At 40.4% G+C, this 16999-nt stretch overlaps 1 protein-coding gene and 1 long non-coding RNA gene across 2 annotated transcripts in view; one reads left to right on the top strand and one right to left on the bottom strand.

Annotated features, from left to right (window-relative positions):
* The window catches only part of LOC133219489 (uncharacterized), a 42576-nt gene that overhangs the window by 15026 nt on the left and 10551 nt on the right, over positions 1–16999 (top strand). The window contains exons 3-4 of the long non-coding RNA XR_009727455.1: positions 15313–15427; positions 16587–16825. This is a non-coding gene — a long non-coding RNA (uncharacterized LOC133219489). The remainder of the gene's footprint in view (positions 1–15312; positions 15428–16586; positions 16826–16999) is intronic.
* RPF2 (ribosome production factor 2 homolog) lies at positions 4592–16834 on the bottom strand. The gene is made up of 10 exons (XM_061366835.1): positions 16749–16834; positions 15838–15970; positions 14988–15025; positions 14224–14263; positions 11636–11717; positions 11465–11541; positions 10161–10260; positions 6648–6750; positions 5290–5434; positions 4592–4981 (listed from the first exon to the last, which is right to left on the bottom strand). Exons 1-10 carry the CDS (start codon positions 16769–16771, stop codon positions 4802–4804), a joined length of 921 nt encoding a protein of 306 aa, XP_061222819.1. The 5' UTR covers positions 16772–16834; the 3' UTR covers positions 4592–4801.

Raw genomic sequence — 16999 nt, 5'->3', positions numbered from 1 at the left:
ACAGATATCCTTTTGAATTTGCTGAGCAAAGCCTGACACCCCTTGCACTGGCACCAGCAGGTCAGTGCTCTTGCCCAAATTCTCCATTTGGTAACAACTCGAGAAACGGGCTGAACTGAGAATGGAGAAATGGGTTAGACCTCTCCTGCAGATTTCCCTGCCTCACTGACATGCCTGATCTTGTAACTGACAGGACAGCTCTTCATCTCATCCCCTCTTTTGATTCTGGCTCCTGACCACCGGCTTTGTAGCTTGACTCCTCATGCTGAATGTGGCTCCCAGTTCCTTACTTCACTTTGCCCAGATGTTCTCAGCATGTGCCTTGGTTGTTACAGTGATGAACTGAAAGCAGATTAAGCAAATAATGGTGAGTTCAGAGTACAGAAGACATCTGAGAAAGATGAGGGAGACTGATACCGTGACCACTAGCAGAGCAGAAAGAAGAGATTGATGATGTATCACCACAAGCAATACAGCACAAGAAACTCCTTGCCAGTACAAAGATGATCTGGACGAACAGCAGGAAATGGGTCAGTGCAGCTGTGTCTGGTTTGAAGGCTGTGAGAATAAAAGAAATCAAAAGGAGAAAACTGCGGCAATCAAAATAGAAGGTAGTTAGGGCCCATATGAGCGTACTTTGGTATCATGGACAGAGTGAGAAATCCAGGTTTTGTAGGTGGTGTGTGACATCACAGGAAGAATTATCAGAGGGGAGAAGGGGAACATAATGAGAATTTGGGGAATGTCATTAACCACACATGCTTTCTGTTAAGTTCTGCTCAAAACTTCACTTCTACTTCTCCTGGATTACTTTGTGCTTATATTCTAGAAGCAGGTCAATAGAAAGATCAAGTTGAGTGAGCAGGATTGAAAGTCATAGAAAACAAGAACGGATGAAGAACAGGTGCCTTAGAACTGTCTCAGTCAGCATACATGTATCGTGCTCAATGACGGCTCCAAGTAGATGATTCCCATGTTGTTTAGGATAGGGCTTAATCCCAGATTACTGATAAATTTCTCTCCCAGTGCCCGTCTTCGCTTCTTTGCCCACAGAGCACTTAGATTCCTCCTGCCTACCATGATCTCCAAGTTAATCAATCCCCCCCATGTCAAGTAGGTCCCTCAGAAGCTCTGTCTCCCAAAAATTTCAGCTCCCCCTCACTATCTTCTGCATAGATGCATGACAGCAAAGCTGTTCTTCCTTTACAACATTAGCCATATCGTTAACTTTGAACATACATCCATTTAGGAAGGCAATCCTACACAGGCTTCACATTCAGGAGCCTCGTGGCTCTATTCCCTGTATTCTTTTAGGAAACCTGACTTGTGATACAACTGACCTATTTCTCAGCTATGCCTCTGAATTGCAGCTAGGATGTGTCACTAATGCTGGAGGTACTTTAGCAAAGTCCAAGAGCAAGAGATTAATTGGAGATTGGGGAGAACTATCTGCGCCACATGTAATACACGTTAATATGTATTTCATATGGCTATAGAATATAAATTATGCACAGCTGCTTTTTCCACTTCCCTCTTTTAAATAGTAAAAATACCTCTAACACAGTTCTGCTGTAGCTTCCTTATACTTTACATTATCTAGAACAAGAAATGGTCAGCCTTTTCCTCCCTGGCTGGAGGGTGCACCTGGTGTGTCTGCAATGTCCTCCCTTCACACTCTTTGCTAATCCTCCCAGCTGCAACCAAGCCAGTGGAGGGAGGAAACCCTCACAGTCAAACCCAGAAAGCACTGAGTGGAAACAAATAAGGTTGCTAAGGAACCGTAAAGATAAACTCAAACCCACAAAATCCAGGAAACAGAAAGGAGTTCATATGCTCTTTTCAAACACACATCACTCACTGCTCTCTGTGCTCGGTCTGTCACATCAGGCTAGCAAACTGCTAAGGCTGTGATTGTAGCGTCCAGGACTGATTCGCAAAAATGCAGGCATCTCAAGAACCTAGCATATCGTTGCCACTTAACTGTATCTACCTCTCTTCCTACTTTTTTTAATTGCACCACACATAAAGAGAGCCAAGTAAACTTGCAGTGCAGGTAGACTAAATTCTGTCTATCATTAGTTATCCATAATAACAGTAGCCTCCTTAACAGGAGCAACCAATATGCCAGTGGCACAGTTGAGCATACAGAGGCACAGATCATACCCTCCCTGCCACTACCATCCTGCCAGCTAAAGACAGCATGTGTTTGACTGCCAGTTAGCAGCTCCACCTCCATTTTACAGCACAGGTACAATATCGGGAGCCACACTTTGCCCACAGGGGTTTTCTTGAAACCAAATCTATTACCACACTCAGTCCATAAATAAAGCTATCTCCAGTGCGTTGGGAGGTAAGAAGATGAAAGACAGGGGAAAGGGGTGAACATGTCAGTTATGCCTTGCTCAAGCCAGGCAGACCCCGGGGGCATGTTTGTGTGTTTTCAGAGCCCGGTGAACTCTGGAAGCAAGGGGCAATTGAGGCAAGACAAGCCCCTTTCATCAGCTGCCCTTTGGGCACTTTCTTCATGCACACAGCTACATTGCAGCACCTGACAAATTTCATCACACCTTAAAAGAGTCTGGAAAATAAGAACATGCCACCAGAAAGGTTATATTTAGCCCTCCTATCTCCATTCAGCCTGAGCTAAATCAGATACTCAGAATAAAGCAGTTGCCTACCATGCATACGTGCAGTTGTACATGCCATACATCTGAAATCACATTAGCCACCAGCCTTGTGGTGTAATCCGTGCTTCACAGCAAGGCTGAAACCCCTCTGAAAGAAGTGAGGTGAACTCAGTTGCTAATTTGGCTTCATCCTATCTTGTCATACAGAAATCAGAGTGGTTCATTTGTGTCATGAGAAAAAAAAGGGAACATTTCCGCTTCCCAGTCAAGAGTCTGCACCAAAACAGCACCACTTTGAGTAGTGCGATGTACTTACTAGAAATGGAGCAAGCTTTAATCCTTGCTAGCAATGTAACTTGAAACTGAACAAGCAAACCTCAGAATCTCTCCTTGTCTCACATATCTCATGCATTTTTGTCCACGTGGCTGTATTGCACCAGCACAAAAACTACAAATAAAAGGTTATTCACACAAACAGCCACAGACATGGGACATCAGGCACTTCAGGTTGCACCTCTAGTCAGCTAGAAGACCCTGCATGGGGTGAATAGACACACCTGGTTTCTCCCTGCAGATCCATCTCCTCTGCTCAAGGACTTTGCATCTCTCTGAAGCTGCACAGTAACCATACGCAGTTGCCAGAAGGTGCAGTAGCCCTCACCTGCCCCAGCACGAAACAAAATCAATGCCAGGATGCAACAGCTTATCTCTGGGGGCTACTGCCAAACAACTGTCTCACTTTTTACATTAAGAAGTAACAGGTTAGATGGTCTACTGCTATGAAATTCAGGTTTTAAACAGCAAATTGAGCAACAAAATTAGCTTCCAAATTAGGAAAATACAGTTAAAAAGCCCAAGGCTTTTATGACAACGGGCATGCTTTTACTATTTCTTTTACAGCTGTTAAGTTCATTAAAATCACCATAAAAATAAGTTAATACATGGAAGATCAATGTCTGTGCCCTCAAAAAGATCCCAAATTTTTGAAGTGCTTTCTCTTTCACACAAGCTTTATCAAACCAGCATAGCAGGAACATCATGTGTAGCATTTGCACAGTCACAGTTACAGCTCAGCTCTCACACATGGAAAGCAAAACTGCCCAGCAGCTTCCATCTATGGTGCAGAAGTGAAAATAAGAAAATGCCTGTTTCTAATGTGACACATCAGCTGACTACACTGAGAAAACTAGTAAGAAAAGATCAAGTATTAAAAATATAACTAGGATGAGCAAGCTTATTATGTTCATGATAAAGTATGCATACTTTCATCATGATTATGCTGAAGGGCAGAGTAATAGCTTCCACAGAAACAAGCAGAAGGAAAAACAAGTTTTTTCAGTATGTTCCAAACCATGGAAAACCACACCAGTCTCACTGAGCTCTTAAACAAGAGTCTTTAACCGAGGAGTCTTCAGTAACTCACGAGCACAAAGTTAGAAGAAAAGCAAGAGTAAGAACAGACTTCCACCTTTCACGGTTGCTTCACATGCTTCCATTCCCAGCACAAATCAAGCATCAAAGCTTGAAATCCAAACTGTAAAGGTTTCATTTGCCTAAAACAAACATCAGGTACTTTCCTACCACAGTGATGAACACCATAAAAACATTGTAATCACTCCCAATTCTGTAAGTGTAAAGTAGGGCTTGGTGCGACAGTTACAGATCTAAGTCTGGTATCAGACACATACTGTGAGCTCCCACTTTAGAAAAGAATTTATAGTTTATTGAGTATTGCAGTCATGCAAAATTTGAAATACATAAACAATAAATGAACAGAGAAGTTGTACTGTGTATATTAATGTATATACACTACTCTGGTAGAGTGTAGAATTTACAAGATGAGTTGATTGACCAAGGGTTCCCAACATAGCATCCATAAAACTGTCTGGGAAATGAGTCACTTGCTTGACTGGCGTATGTTTGCTAACACCAAGAGCATAAATACTCAGCTTCAGAAAACTAAGCAAGTTATATCACATTTTTTACTTTAAATTACCAAGTTCTGTGTTAAAGCTCAATACCCCCATGTCCCTCTAAAATGACACACCATTAAGAAGACTTCCGTATAAAACTAAAGTTAACAGCAGCTGAATCTTTTATGTCTGACACATTTGTATTACAGTACATATATCAAATTTGAAGGTACAAAAAGATTTCAAAGCTGTTCCAGACTATCAAGCTGATTTTGACTTTTTGGGACTAACCCCACTATCTTCAGCTGCCTTCTCTGCTGGCCTCTTTTTTAACCCTTTCATTTTCCGTGTCTGCAGTTTCCCAAGATCTTGCTTCTGCATGTGGATTCGGCCATAAGTTGTACCAAAAGCATCATGGGAGATATTCTTTTTCTTCTTAGGCTGTAAGGGAAGAACAACATCGGTTATTTCTGAGTGGAGAGTGCCAGGAGTCTGGGTGGCAGTCAAGTGCCTAAAAGCCAGGCCCCGTAAAGTGGAGTTTAGAGATAAAGATTTGGTCTGTATGTTCTATGGGCTTCAGGGCAGTGTTTGTATGCCAGCTGATCACCACAGAAGTGCTGTAGCTCCAGAAACCTCACAAAAAAGTAATATATAACAGTAAGCTTTGGTCTAATACAATAATTAATACTTCAGGTTTTATTGCTCTTGACATACAGATCTGGAAGTAACATACTTTCCAAGGTACATACCTTCAGGGCTTTTGGCTGCTTTAAAGACAGCTTATAAAGGTCATCTGAAGCTAAATGTGTTCTCCTCATGACCAGATCTAATGAAGGTCCCATCTCTTCCAGTTCAATTCTTGGTATTTTACAGCCAGATTTCTTCAGAAGAACCCTAGAAGAGAAAACCAATCAAAAAATCAACACTGTCCTCTGTGATGAAGAGTCATCTGGCTTTACCTAAAGGGCAGGTTCAGCCCTGTAGCTCAGAAGACTATTAAAAACAACTGCTAATGCTAACTCTAATGCTAACTCTAATTAGCTAACACTAATGCTAACACATTATTGAGGATGATGTCTGGCAGTAACAATTTGTAATATATTAAATGTATCCCACCACAATTTGACACACAGTATTATCAGTCTTACTGTTAAAACTCAGTCCCAGCAACCTGAAAGCCATATAATTCCTCAAATTCAAAATAGTGGCCTGGGTATTAACAGCCATGAAAAACATTTACTATAGTTTACAGCAAAATAACCTGAGCACTAACTAAGAACATTTTTTGTTTGTTTCATTTGAAGAATGAGACTCATAAAGGTAGAGAAATCAAAATCACATGGAACACAAGCTACAAATGCTCACAGCCTCCTAAGGCAAGGCCATGATCTGTGAGGCTGAACACCAACACACTGAGACAAGACTGTCTTGTTCTGCCATTTCCTGTTTTTCCTAGTGTATTCCTGGCTGCAGCCATCCACCTGTCATTCTCCAACAAATACCAAAATGAGGAGAGTCCTAGAATCAGCCTGAGAACAGACCAAGTCTATGAAGTCTAAGACAGTACTCTGAATTCACCAAGTTAATTCTCACCACCCTACTAATCCAATCACACAAAAAAGCAATCCTCCTAGCTAGCAGGGAAAGCTCAACAAGAAAGGAAGCAGCAGGTTTAGGGCTTAAGTGTTTTCCTTCTGCTCTACAAGTGGTATTCCATACCACAGCACATCATGCCCAGTATGCAAACTGGGGGGAGTTACCCAGAAGGCCAAGATCGCTGTTCAGGTCAGGCTGGGTATCAGTGGTGAGCAATTGTATTGTGCATCACTTGTGTTTATTGGGGTTTTTTCCTTTCCCCTTTTAGTTTTATACCTTCTCCCCTCATCATTATTATTACTGGTGGTAGCAGCAGTGGTCTGTGTTATACCTTAGTTACTGGACTGTTCTTATCTCAACCCGTGGGGCTTACGTTCTTTCCATTCTCCTCCCCATCCCACCCAAACAGGAAGGTGAGGAATGAGTGAGCGGCTGCGTGGCGCTGAGTTACCGGCTGGGCTTAAACTGCGACATACCAAGAAGCAAGCAAATAGATAAAACACATACTCACTTATAGCTTCGCATGTAAATTTTCCCATCTACAGCTGTGAAATGCAGGACGTACTCTAAACCAGCCAGCCGAATATTGGGCACAGTAGGACCTCTGAAGAAATCTGAAAGAATAAATGCCAGCATTCTTGGCTGAAAATCAAACCAGCAGATGACTGTAACAAATTGCTTTAATCCATAATGGACTTGCATCACACCACTGATGTGAACTCCTTGCCTATACAGATACTTTTACTGCTTCTAACTGAGCAAGGCTATACAAGGGATGGCTCTAGAGAAGCTGAATCTGTATGCTTAATGTGACTCTCACAAACAGCTGCTACTTAAACTGTAGTCCTGCCAAAACACAGCACAGAAATCTAACATTGCACATGTTAGCTCCTGCAGTGGTGAAACCAAACATGCAGAAACCCTGACAGGCATACAGTGACTTCCCAGAGACTGTTACCAATGTACATGGTAAGTTCACGGAGAAGAGCAAACATACTTTCAGAGCAGTAACTTAGCTTTATTAAGGTAACTGGGATAACTGCATTTGCATTGTCTATTCCTTTAAATACTCAGCTCTAAAGTCAGAAAAATTAAACATATCTTTAGGCCAGTTTAAGCTCAACTAAGCATAGATCAATGGGGAGAAAGCACTAGTTCAGGTATCTGTTTAAAGACATCATTCAAAAAACCTGATACTTAAGATTCTTAATTAGAGTCAGATTTTGGAAGAGTACAAAGAAGGATAAAAGCCAGTACAAAACAGGTAGAAACTGCATCTTATAATCTACTCTTATCTGTATTTTCCCTCTCTGACTTGGGAAAAAGTTTAGGTAAGTTTCTTCCATACCTCCCACACAACAACGCACTTCTGTCCTTCAGGCAAAGCACTACTCATCACCTCAAATGTTCTCTATTTATTAAGCAACACATCTATAAAAATAAGACCGTTTGCTTAGTTTGCACAGGGAACACTGAAATACAGGTTAAATGCAAAACGAGCTGTCTCTAACAAGGTTCTTACATCAGGCTATGAAAAAAAATACTCTGCAATCAGAGAGCCTGCAGTAAGCACAGCAATCTGTCGAACATATGCAGAGGGTGGAGAAAGAATGTGACCTTGACTGAGGGAACAAGGTGTGCTAATAAACATGACAGGGTAATGCTGAAACACAGGAGAAATGTTAACAGATGCAAAACACATCAGTCTCTTCCGCTCTGTCCCACTTTCAGATCCCTGGACTAGTTGTCTTTTCCTCTACTACCTTCTTCAAGAGTATCAGCACTGAAGTGACATCCAAAACAAAGTCTTGCTGGCAGACAACAGCTGGAGTCTAGCCAGGAAACTTCCGTGGTCAACTAAATACTCTCCTCCTCTTGTGGGTTGAGCTTGTAGATAAAGTGGCAAATAAAATACTTTGGTCTCTTCTGGCATGTATTTGCCCCTCTGTGGGCATGAAAGCTAACATTTACAGTGGTTTTACTGGCAACATCTCCCGTTCACATTTTCCTGTGGCATCAAACATCTTTTCACCCACAGGATGATCTCTTCCAACAAATGCAGGTGGTCAGGAATTTCTGTTTCCTGGCACTGCTGAACAGCTGCAGAAACCTCAGGCTTCAGGATGCCCAGACAGCTGAAGTTTTTTTTAATGTACTCTTAATTTACAACTCTTGCTTTGGTTGGACTAGACTCACTTTCTCCTTTCTTTCCATTCCCTAGCTCTTTCTCCCACTTGTCCTCAACATGTTTCCAGAACTTCTAATTTACTTTTTCCTGCAGAGAGCTTCACAGGATCTTCCAATTTCCAGACTAAATTCCTAAATTATTTTGGAACACGAGTCTATACACTTCTTTTTGTATCAATTCCTATGCAAAAGCTGGTAACACTGTAACCTATGTAGCTATAGTTAGCATTAGTGGAGTTCAAACTCTGTCCCAGACATTTCCCAGTCACCCCCCTTCTTGGCCAGGAGGAATGTGCAAACTTCTGAGACTGAGTCAAAGAAGCCTGTGTGAAGAAGGCTGTATGAAGAACAAGCTGATGGCCAATCTAAAATTGTAGATGTCTCCTAGAAACCAACATTTTAGAAAGTGTGTAAGTAAGTCAGGCAGTTCCTCTCCATTTTTAGGATGAAATGGGTATGCAATAACAGAACTAGAGAACGGGCAGTGTAATAAGTAGTGAAACATTTTATAAATAAAAGCATAAAAAGTTATTAGACTCTCATGAGCTGCTTTCCAAGGACTTGCATCATAAATGCACTACCACACAGTAGACAACAAAAATCAGAAGAGAAAGAATGAGACAGTCAATATTCACTGCCTTCAAATGTTTGTAAGCACAGTTACTAGACCTTCATCTATCCCCAAAACCCAGTCAGCTGTATTGAGAGGATGCAAATTTTCTCCTTTTCTGCTCCTTTTTCAGTCATTGCAGAGGAAATACCTTGCTTTAAGGAATTACAATACTAATGGGGAAAAAAAAATTAATGTCTAATGGAAAAAAAAACCCAATCAAACCCCAACCCTGTTTCTAAAGAGCAATTATTCATCTGTTTGCCTAGAAAAAAAAGGAGCCCAACTAATATTTATTTTATGTCAAAGGGAGATTTTGCAAAGCTGTAAGATTATGAATTGGTACAACCTAAGAATGGAACTGAAAGAACAAAGCTGCTCTTATTTGACCAGGTTCAGTATTTTACCAGAGCTTAAAAAAATAATCTTACTTTTAAGAAACCTATTAAAAAGAAAAAAACCACCACCCTACTTACTAGACGTAGTGCTACCAGCAAGACGCGGTTTTTAAGTGCCATATGACTTCTATGTCCTCAAAAGCTACCCTAAGTATAATCATTTTTGTAGTTCCCCAGAAAGACCCCACAATGTGCTTTATCTTCCAGAGCCTCTAACCTTGAGACAGTAAAAAACTTGATGCCAGTTTTTGACTAAGCTCCAAGCCTGCTTTGAAGTTATGAGACAGCTATTATCTACAGGCTGCTTTTTACTGTGCCTGTTCTTTTCAAGTACTCTAATCAATGGCACTTCAGTAAGAATTGGTCACATTTCCAAAAGAAAATGCTTTCATCATATAAACACAAGTTCAATTATATGGATTTGACTTTTTCATAAGCAAAAATATCCCACTTTCTGAACTTAATCCATTGATTTCAGATTAGATACTTCAAAAATGTTATTTGGTTAGAAAAGCAATGACCCAGAGTGATTACATAGTAAAGACTTTTTCAAAAATTATTTCCCCCCCCATAATCAAAGTAATGAATTTTAGTGAGCAAAAAGTTTCAACTTGAGAGCCTTTTAGGCCAGACTCCCCTCCCACCCACCCCCAGTAGCAGTCACAATGATGAGTTAACTTTCACATGACATGAAACTTGCAAATGCCTGTTCTTGTTTTCTTTCTGTGCTGAACATAAGCAAACATTTATTGACAAACTAGCAGTTCCCAACAGAACACATTACTACAGACTTATGCAGTCTTACTGCTCACATAATCAAAATACTGACCAATAAGAAGGCTCTTCAGTCTTCTGTATTCTTCATTTACATCAAACACGTCACCAGCAAATATCAGCATTGGTTTTGTTCCTTCAGGACACTTACTGTTCTGTGGAACAAGAATTTTAAAACAGACCAAAGATTTAGACCCCGTCAGGGAACACACTATTGCCATAGTATGTGGTTAGCCATTCAGCACTGAATGAAAAACTCCTGTGACCTGGCATCAGTATGAACAGAATAGGCATTTTTGTTCTCTCACTGAACACCACTGTAGGCGTATGGGTGGACTTTGTATTTAAAAGGGTGAATTGTGTTATTCTTTGTGCTGGATTAACAAAAGAGAGCTTCTTTACTATAAAATGTAATAGATAATACCTTCTGGTGAACATGAGTGAAATTTCACAACTACTAACAAGAACACTAAAATTACAGGCAAACAAGCCCATTGTACTTCTGACACTAGAGAGTACACAAAAACGCAAGTTACAGTTTAGTCAATCACCTGATTTTAATTCTGTCCAACAAATAAATTTACTTAACTATAACTTTCCTGCTTTAAACAGTGTTGTGTAGATACACATCACAATCTGACTTCAAGGGTAATACTCACCTTTGTAAACAGTAATTTCTTCACTAACTCGCTAGACTGTCCTGCCAGTTTATACACTGTGATAAGAACAGGGACGATAAAAATTCCTTATTTTGCAGTGTATGAACTGCCTGATGTAAATGTACACATATATGAAATATGTTTTAGTCTTGCCAAAAGAAGTCTAACATAGCCATAAAAGGTGAATTTTCTCTAGGCTTAAATACTCAAGATGTTAGCTTCCTGCATGAATTAAGTATTGTCCTCTGAAAACTGGCATTTGCAGGTTACTGAAAGCTAAAGAAAATTTCAGAATCATCTCAGTCAGCAGAGTGATCCTCTCTAGTTACAATTTGGGAATAGAGATTTCATTTTTCAAAGCCTATGACAGTTTATAGAGGAACCTATCACAAGCAGAACGTGACTACAGAATTTTGTAAGTGTAACTGTTTCATTAAAAAGAAAAATATAAGGAATAAACTGAGTCTAAAAAAAGAATCTCCAAAGAAAGTTGAAAGCTTGCTCAAAACAACCAAAATAAAATAAAAAGCAGTACATAAAAAAATACCATTCTGGCATCAACAAATCAGCAATCCTCATAGACTGCATGAAATACTTTTTTTGAACAGCTCTTGTCCTTACTTCAAAGCACAGAAAAAGCCAATACCCCAAGAAACCCACCAGCAGACATCATGGAAATACTGAATTAGCAATTCCTTACCTTGACATCTTTTAGGGATACAAACTTCTCAACGCCTAGCTCAATCATATCTAAGACATGATAGTCAAACATGCGACCTGTGAAAGTAAAAAACAAGAAAATCCAGCTATTTAAATATTCATTGAAAATCAGACCTTTTCCCCAGATAAAAACCCAAATGAAGTAAGTTACCTATTACCAGGTTGTTCGGTCGCTTCTTGTTATGAGAGCCGAACAGAAACAAAGAACAATCTGATTTCTTGGAAAAAAATTCCTACAGTTGAGGAAAAGAACAAAACTCATGAGTTCCACTTTGAAGCATTTAAAATACTTTGTGAAGTTACATGTCACACACACGTGAGTTTAGGAGCTGCTTAATGAGAAGAGCAACTGCACTCACTAGAAGAGTTCTGAGCAAGGCCAAGTCCACATAAGCTAAAATTCACAGCTAGGTTCAAGGTTCAAATAAATCATTTGTATTTCCCATTGCAGTCTTAAAGATTAAGCCAGGTAACTTTTTCTCTCCATTCTACCTGTAATGCCCTTTTTCATAATTCCTCATTATTTGTTTTTAGGTAAAATACCTTCAACCACTTCTCCTTGCCTGAAGGGTAAGTATTTGCAAGTTGCCTACAGTTGTAATGCCTCATTTTAGTCCCCCAGATAAGATTTATGCAGCATATTTGCTTTGCCTAACAGCTTCTGAACATCCAGTTAATTCCCTCAACAGCAAACCTAGGAACATCTGCAAATATCTAAAGTTCTCACACTTGGGAACGAGAGTACTACTACAGAGCAACTTTGTGTCTATTGATTACTTAAGACTAAGACACTACTTAAATGGAAGCCAATAGTGACTATCACCACTGATACCTTTTCTCCAGGTTGAGTAGACGAATAACTTATTATAGTATTCTGACTAGAACTAACTTAACAGCAATTCTTTCTGAGGATGTCTAACTCCCAAACCCTTTTATGCACTGCTGCTTCTCAAGGCAGGCCCTCATTCTGTGCATCAACCATGATTCCTAGATATACACACATGCTATTTATCCTGTACTTCCTAGAAGCACCAGAGCTTCTATACTTGCACTTCACAGCTGTGAAGCAGAAAATGCCACTGCACCACCTCCTACCTCTGCAACAACAGCAGCTCAGAGAGGACAGTGCAACTCCGTCCCTCAGGAGGTCAGGAGAGATCCCCAGGGGCAAACGCACGCTGGAATAGCTGCACGTACAAATCGTGCAGCTCAGCACTGATCTCTGCCATCAGGTCCCTGAACTATACTGACCGTAGACAAATCAAGAACAGACCAGAGGGGACTCCCCTTGAAAAATCTGCTCATAGAACTCTGGTAATCACTGTGTGCTGATATATGTGAACTCTTTAACAGAAGTATGATATTTTATTAAAAACTCAGCTGAGGATCAGCTAGTTCCTATGTGTCTGTGAGACCAAGTCAGTCAGCTATGGGACTGTAAGAGGTTTAGTTTCAGCAAATGTTGTTACAAATCTTTCCCTGATATGTACTCTTAAGTTTTCCATTCCATTCATGATATTTTAGGGATGGTTGCCTTACTGTGCTTCGTGCCAGAAACAGAAGCACATACTACACCTCAGCATCATTTTTAATGCAGATGAAGCAACATTTTATGTTGGTGTAGCTAGGCCACAACCACAGTGTTTTTTTAACACATTAAAACTGCCTCAACTCAACTACCTAATACAATTTCAGCTGCTACTCTAGCACTCACTATTAAAAAATGATCCTTAAAGATCCATAGCTATCTCTCCTCTTCCTTTTGATTTACAGGGGATTTCTTAGATGTTTCCCCTTTAGTTGCACAATCCCTTTCAGACAAAGTGCATTTGTGCCTTGTACGTAGACATAAATATTTTTCTTCTTCATACACAGATTTACTTAGTACAATACCCCAAAACTGCCAACTTCATCATGCATCTTCAGTAAGGTATTTAAGTGACTGCCTCAGGCAATAAAAAGCTGACCCTTACTTCCCTATGCAAGTTAGCAGTGACACAGAACAAACTTTAAAAATCATGATCACTAGGAACCAAACAACTAACTTTGGGATAATTAATTTTGTCTTTATTGCAAATCTACATCACTATCTTCTTTCTCTCATTTTGAAGGAAATACATGTATTACTTTTACGGCAGGTACATTTCAGCAGTTAAAGTAATGCTTCAATTGAAGCGCAAATGCATAAGAGATAATCTTAGGATTGGCCCTTTATTTTTTGCCTTCCTGCTCATACATTATCTTGAACTCAAAGCACTGAGTCAACACCAAATCCAGATGCGGCATATAACCAGGATAGATTTGTACTAGATACAAGGAAGAAGTTATTTACTGTGAGGGTGGTGAAGCACCGGAACTGGAGGTCCAAAGAAGCTGTGGCTGTCCCATCCCTGGCAGTGTTCAAGGCCAGGCTGGATGGGGCTTTGAGCAACCCGTTTTAGTGGAAGGTGTCCTTGCCTATGGCAGGGGCATTGGAACTAGATGAGCTCCTAAATTTGCCTGTCAGTTTACAGAAACATGCATTTACAGCAAAGACAAAGTCCTCACAACATGATTCTGTTGGAGGAAAAATATTCCTACTGACACCATAAATCTAGACATAGTTCAAACTTCCACTTATCCAAACTCCCTATAAACCTTGTTTTTCATCTAGCTTTTCACAGAGCATTAAAAACAAATATCCTCCAATAAAGTTCTTCTTGACTATAAAATATCATAAGAGAAGTGGTTTCTACTCACCAATGATGTTTGATCCTCAAAAGGCCTGGTAATATTTTTCCTAATTAAAAAAAAAAAAAAAAAAACAAAAAAAGAGAAAGATTTAAACCAACCAACCAAACCCAGGCCCAGACAAGCACTTGTAATTAGCTCTCTGATAACACTAAAATTCTGCATTCTGCTAGGAACTCCAACAGTAGAGGTTCAGGTCTAGTTCAAACCGTAAGACTTTATTTACTGCCCGGAGCACCTCAGTGCCACCATTGCCATTTTAAGCACTTTCCTCCATATTTCCTGTCTCCTGGGGCCTGCTTCCAGACCACCACCAATGACACTTCATAAACTGCCTCTTCCTGTTCATCTAACATTGAATTCAGTTATTACAATTAATGTTTCTGTCCTACAACTAGATACTGGATTCCCATTTTGAGCAAGACTTAACTATCATTATAATCTATAACTCAAATTTATAGGAATTTGGACTCCGGCCTACCCACCTGACAGAACCTCTCCAGCTGTTTGCACAGACCAGTTGGAGAAGCCACTGTTCCAAGTTTACCAAACCCTGCTCCGTAACAGTAGGCAAAAGCAGTGGGCTAAGCACCAACACTGATCACGTATAACTTGTTTCCAGTCTACTGAAATTTATGATGAATCCCAGTCACCCTCTGCATCCTTTGCCATTGTTCAAGCCCCCATGCTGGCCAGCATCGCTATTCATGCTTTGAAATTATCAAAAGCTGTCTTGTTAACAGACTTGAAGATATCAAAGTGAGACCACTTACTTTCTATACAGTACAGCAAAGGGTTTCTTCACAGCATACTGCAAAAGACAAATGTAGACACGTTATCTCCAAAACATTCAAGTACACAGTACTGCTTTTTCTAAAACCCTGGAATTTACATGATCACAAAAAAACAGTGATTGCTTGTGCAAATGGGTCTAGAAGGCACCTCAAAAGCCTGTTCACAATAATGCCTTTCAAGTTGATAGAAATCTTGATCCCCAGTTAATTACAGGACTTATTTGTAGAAGCAATGAAATAACAAAATAGCTGAGAAAGACCTAAAATCAAAGCCATGTAATAGAATCTTTTTGCTTCTATGTAGGGACATGAGGAAAACCCGGGATTGAACAGCAACCTGATTAACAACAGCATAAGATGGTAAGAAAATGACAAAGCAAGGAGAGAAAACAGTGTAGGAACCTCTATAATATTTTCAGGTATGGAGTTAGAAGACTGGTTAGGATTGGTAAGTTTGAGTTTCAGAAGAGGTTGAAAGCTCTTCATCAATACACATAAGCAGTTTACAGAATTCTGGCATATAACCTCAGCTGAGTGATCCAGTCCCAGTTCTGTACCTAATCCTTTTATTTTCAAACAGACTTGCAATACTTCACCTTCTATGATGGACAATCATGGAAAAAATAACAATGAAGAGATTAAAGTCAAAACTTCTGTCAAAGAAATTGGAAGAAAATAATCTCCATTGCAGGGTAGGGAATGACACCTCTGGAGTGCTGGTCAATCTGATTTGGGAAATGGGGAGGGCATAAAATTATTGATTTTGAATCTGAGAAGATGCAAATTCTAAGAAAAAAAGAAAGGCTGCATTCTATATCCAGCCACTTACAATGTCTTTAAGCACTTCAGTCACCCTTAAGTTTGCATTTCCTCCTTTTATGAGCATAGCCATTTTTGTATTTTCTTTCAGCTTGGGTTCTCTCTTCTCAAGAAACCTTTTTGCTCTCTTAGTTTTAGGTTTTCTGTAACAAATTAAGAATTAAAAACATAATATTAGTAACAACACCCAACATTGCAGAAAACAGTGAAACAGCAAGAACTGGAACAGGTGTATTCAAGTAACTTGTTTCAGTGACTCAAAGCTAACCCCAACCTGCAGAATTACAATCTGTGCTAAATACCCAGTCTCAGATTAATGTATTTTACTGTTACTCCTTTTTCTCTTTGTTTCCCTAAACTAGCAAAGGTGATTTTAAGGCCTTGGGCTTTTCAGTTTCTGCTGATTTAAACAACACCAGAGGTCCTACGGACTCCTACCCCTTACACCAGCGCCCTCTCCAAGTCAGAATCGCACGTGAGAAGAAAACACAGTTACTCAAAGAACACCAACAGCAACCACAAGAAAAGATCAAGTACAGCACATCTATTGACACGAACCAGACAGTAGTACGGGCATTACTTGAGATACACCTCCCTTAGCAGGGGCACAGTGCTCATATAAATTAATAACTAGGTGGCTTAAGAGCTGCATTTCTCCACTAGATGAATTTAAAGCTTTTAATATCTTCTCCATGAAGCATTATATTTGTTTTCTTTACAAAGAAGCAATCAACCTCACACAGGTACTTCCACCTGCAGATGAAGACAGCTCCTTCACGCGTAGAGAAATACATAAATCCAACACCAGCAGCTCACCGCGGTTCCTTTACGGAGCAAGGGCTGTCTGACACCGTAAAAGAGAAGGCAGCGCTCGTTTTTCCTCCCTCCCGTTTACCCGTTCCCCGCCGCCGCCATACTCACACCACCCGGTCCAGTGGGTCCATGGCTACCAAACTGCTCCACGCGCGCGCCCCGCTGTCGTCACTCACTATCGTCCGGTACGTCACATCCGCTTCGGGGAGGGTGGGAGGAAGCGCTAGGTGCTGGGGCAGTGCGCATGGGCAGAGGGAGCCTCGCAGTCAGGTGGCGGATCACCGCTGAGGGGTGCGTGTCTGCTGGTTCCCAGGCAAATAACGGTGCAGCGCCGCAGCTGAACATCACCGCAGAGGCGG

This window comes from Neopsephotus bourkii, unplaced genomic scaffold (genome assembly GCF_033783945.1).
Source record: "Neopsephotus bourkii isolate Nb327-2 ecotype Australia unplaced genomic scaffold, CSIRO-AGI_Nbou_v1 NB_1358, whole genome shotgun sequence".
NCBI classification, from domain to species: domain Eukaryota; kingdom Metazoa; phylum Chordata; class Aves; order Psittaciformes; family Psittacidae; genus Neopsephotus; species Neopsephotus bourkii.
Note: the sequence above shows the minus strand (reverse complement) of the source record. Positions and strands in the feature narration are given on the sequence as shown.

What these genes read in the sequence shown, in the direction of transcription:
- RPF2 (XM_061366835.1), bottom strand. Translation starts at nt 16,771, where the DNA reads ATGGACCCACTGGACCGGGTGGT. An exon ending in TTGAGGATCAAACATCATTG is followed by an intron (nt 11,718 to 14,223) that starts GTGAGTAGAAAC and finishes CCTCAACTGTAG; the next exon opens with GAATTTTTTTCCAAGAAATC. An exon ending in ACCGAACAACCTGGTAATAG is followed by an intron (nt 11,542 to 11,635) that starts GTAACTTACTTC and finishes TTACTTTCACAG; the next exon opens with GTCGCATGTTTGACTATCAT.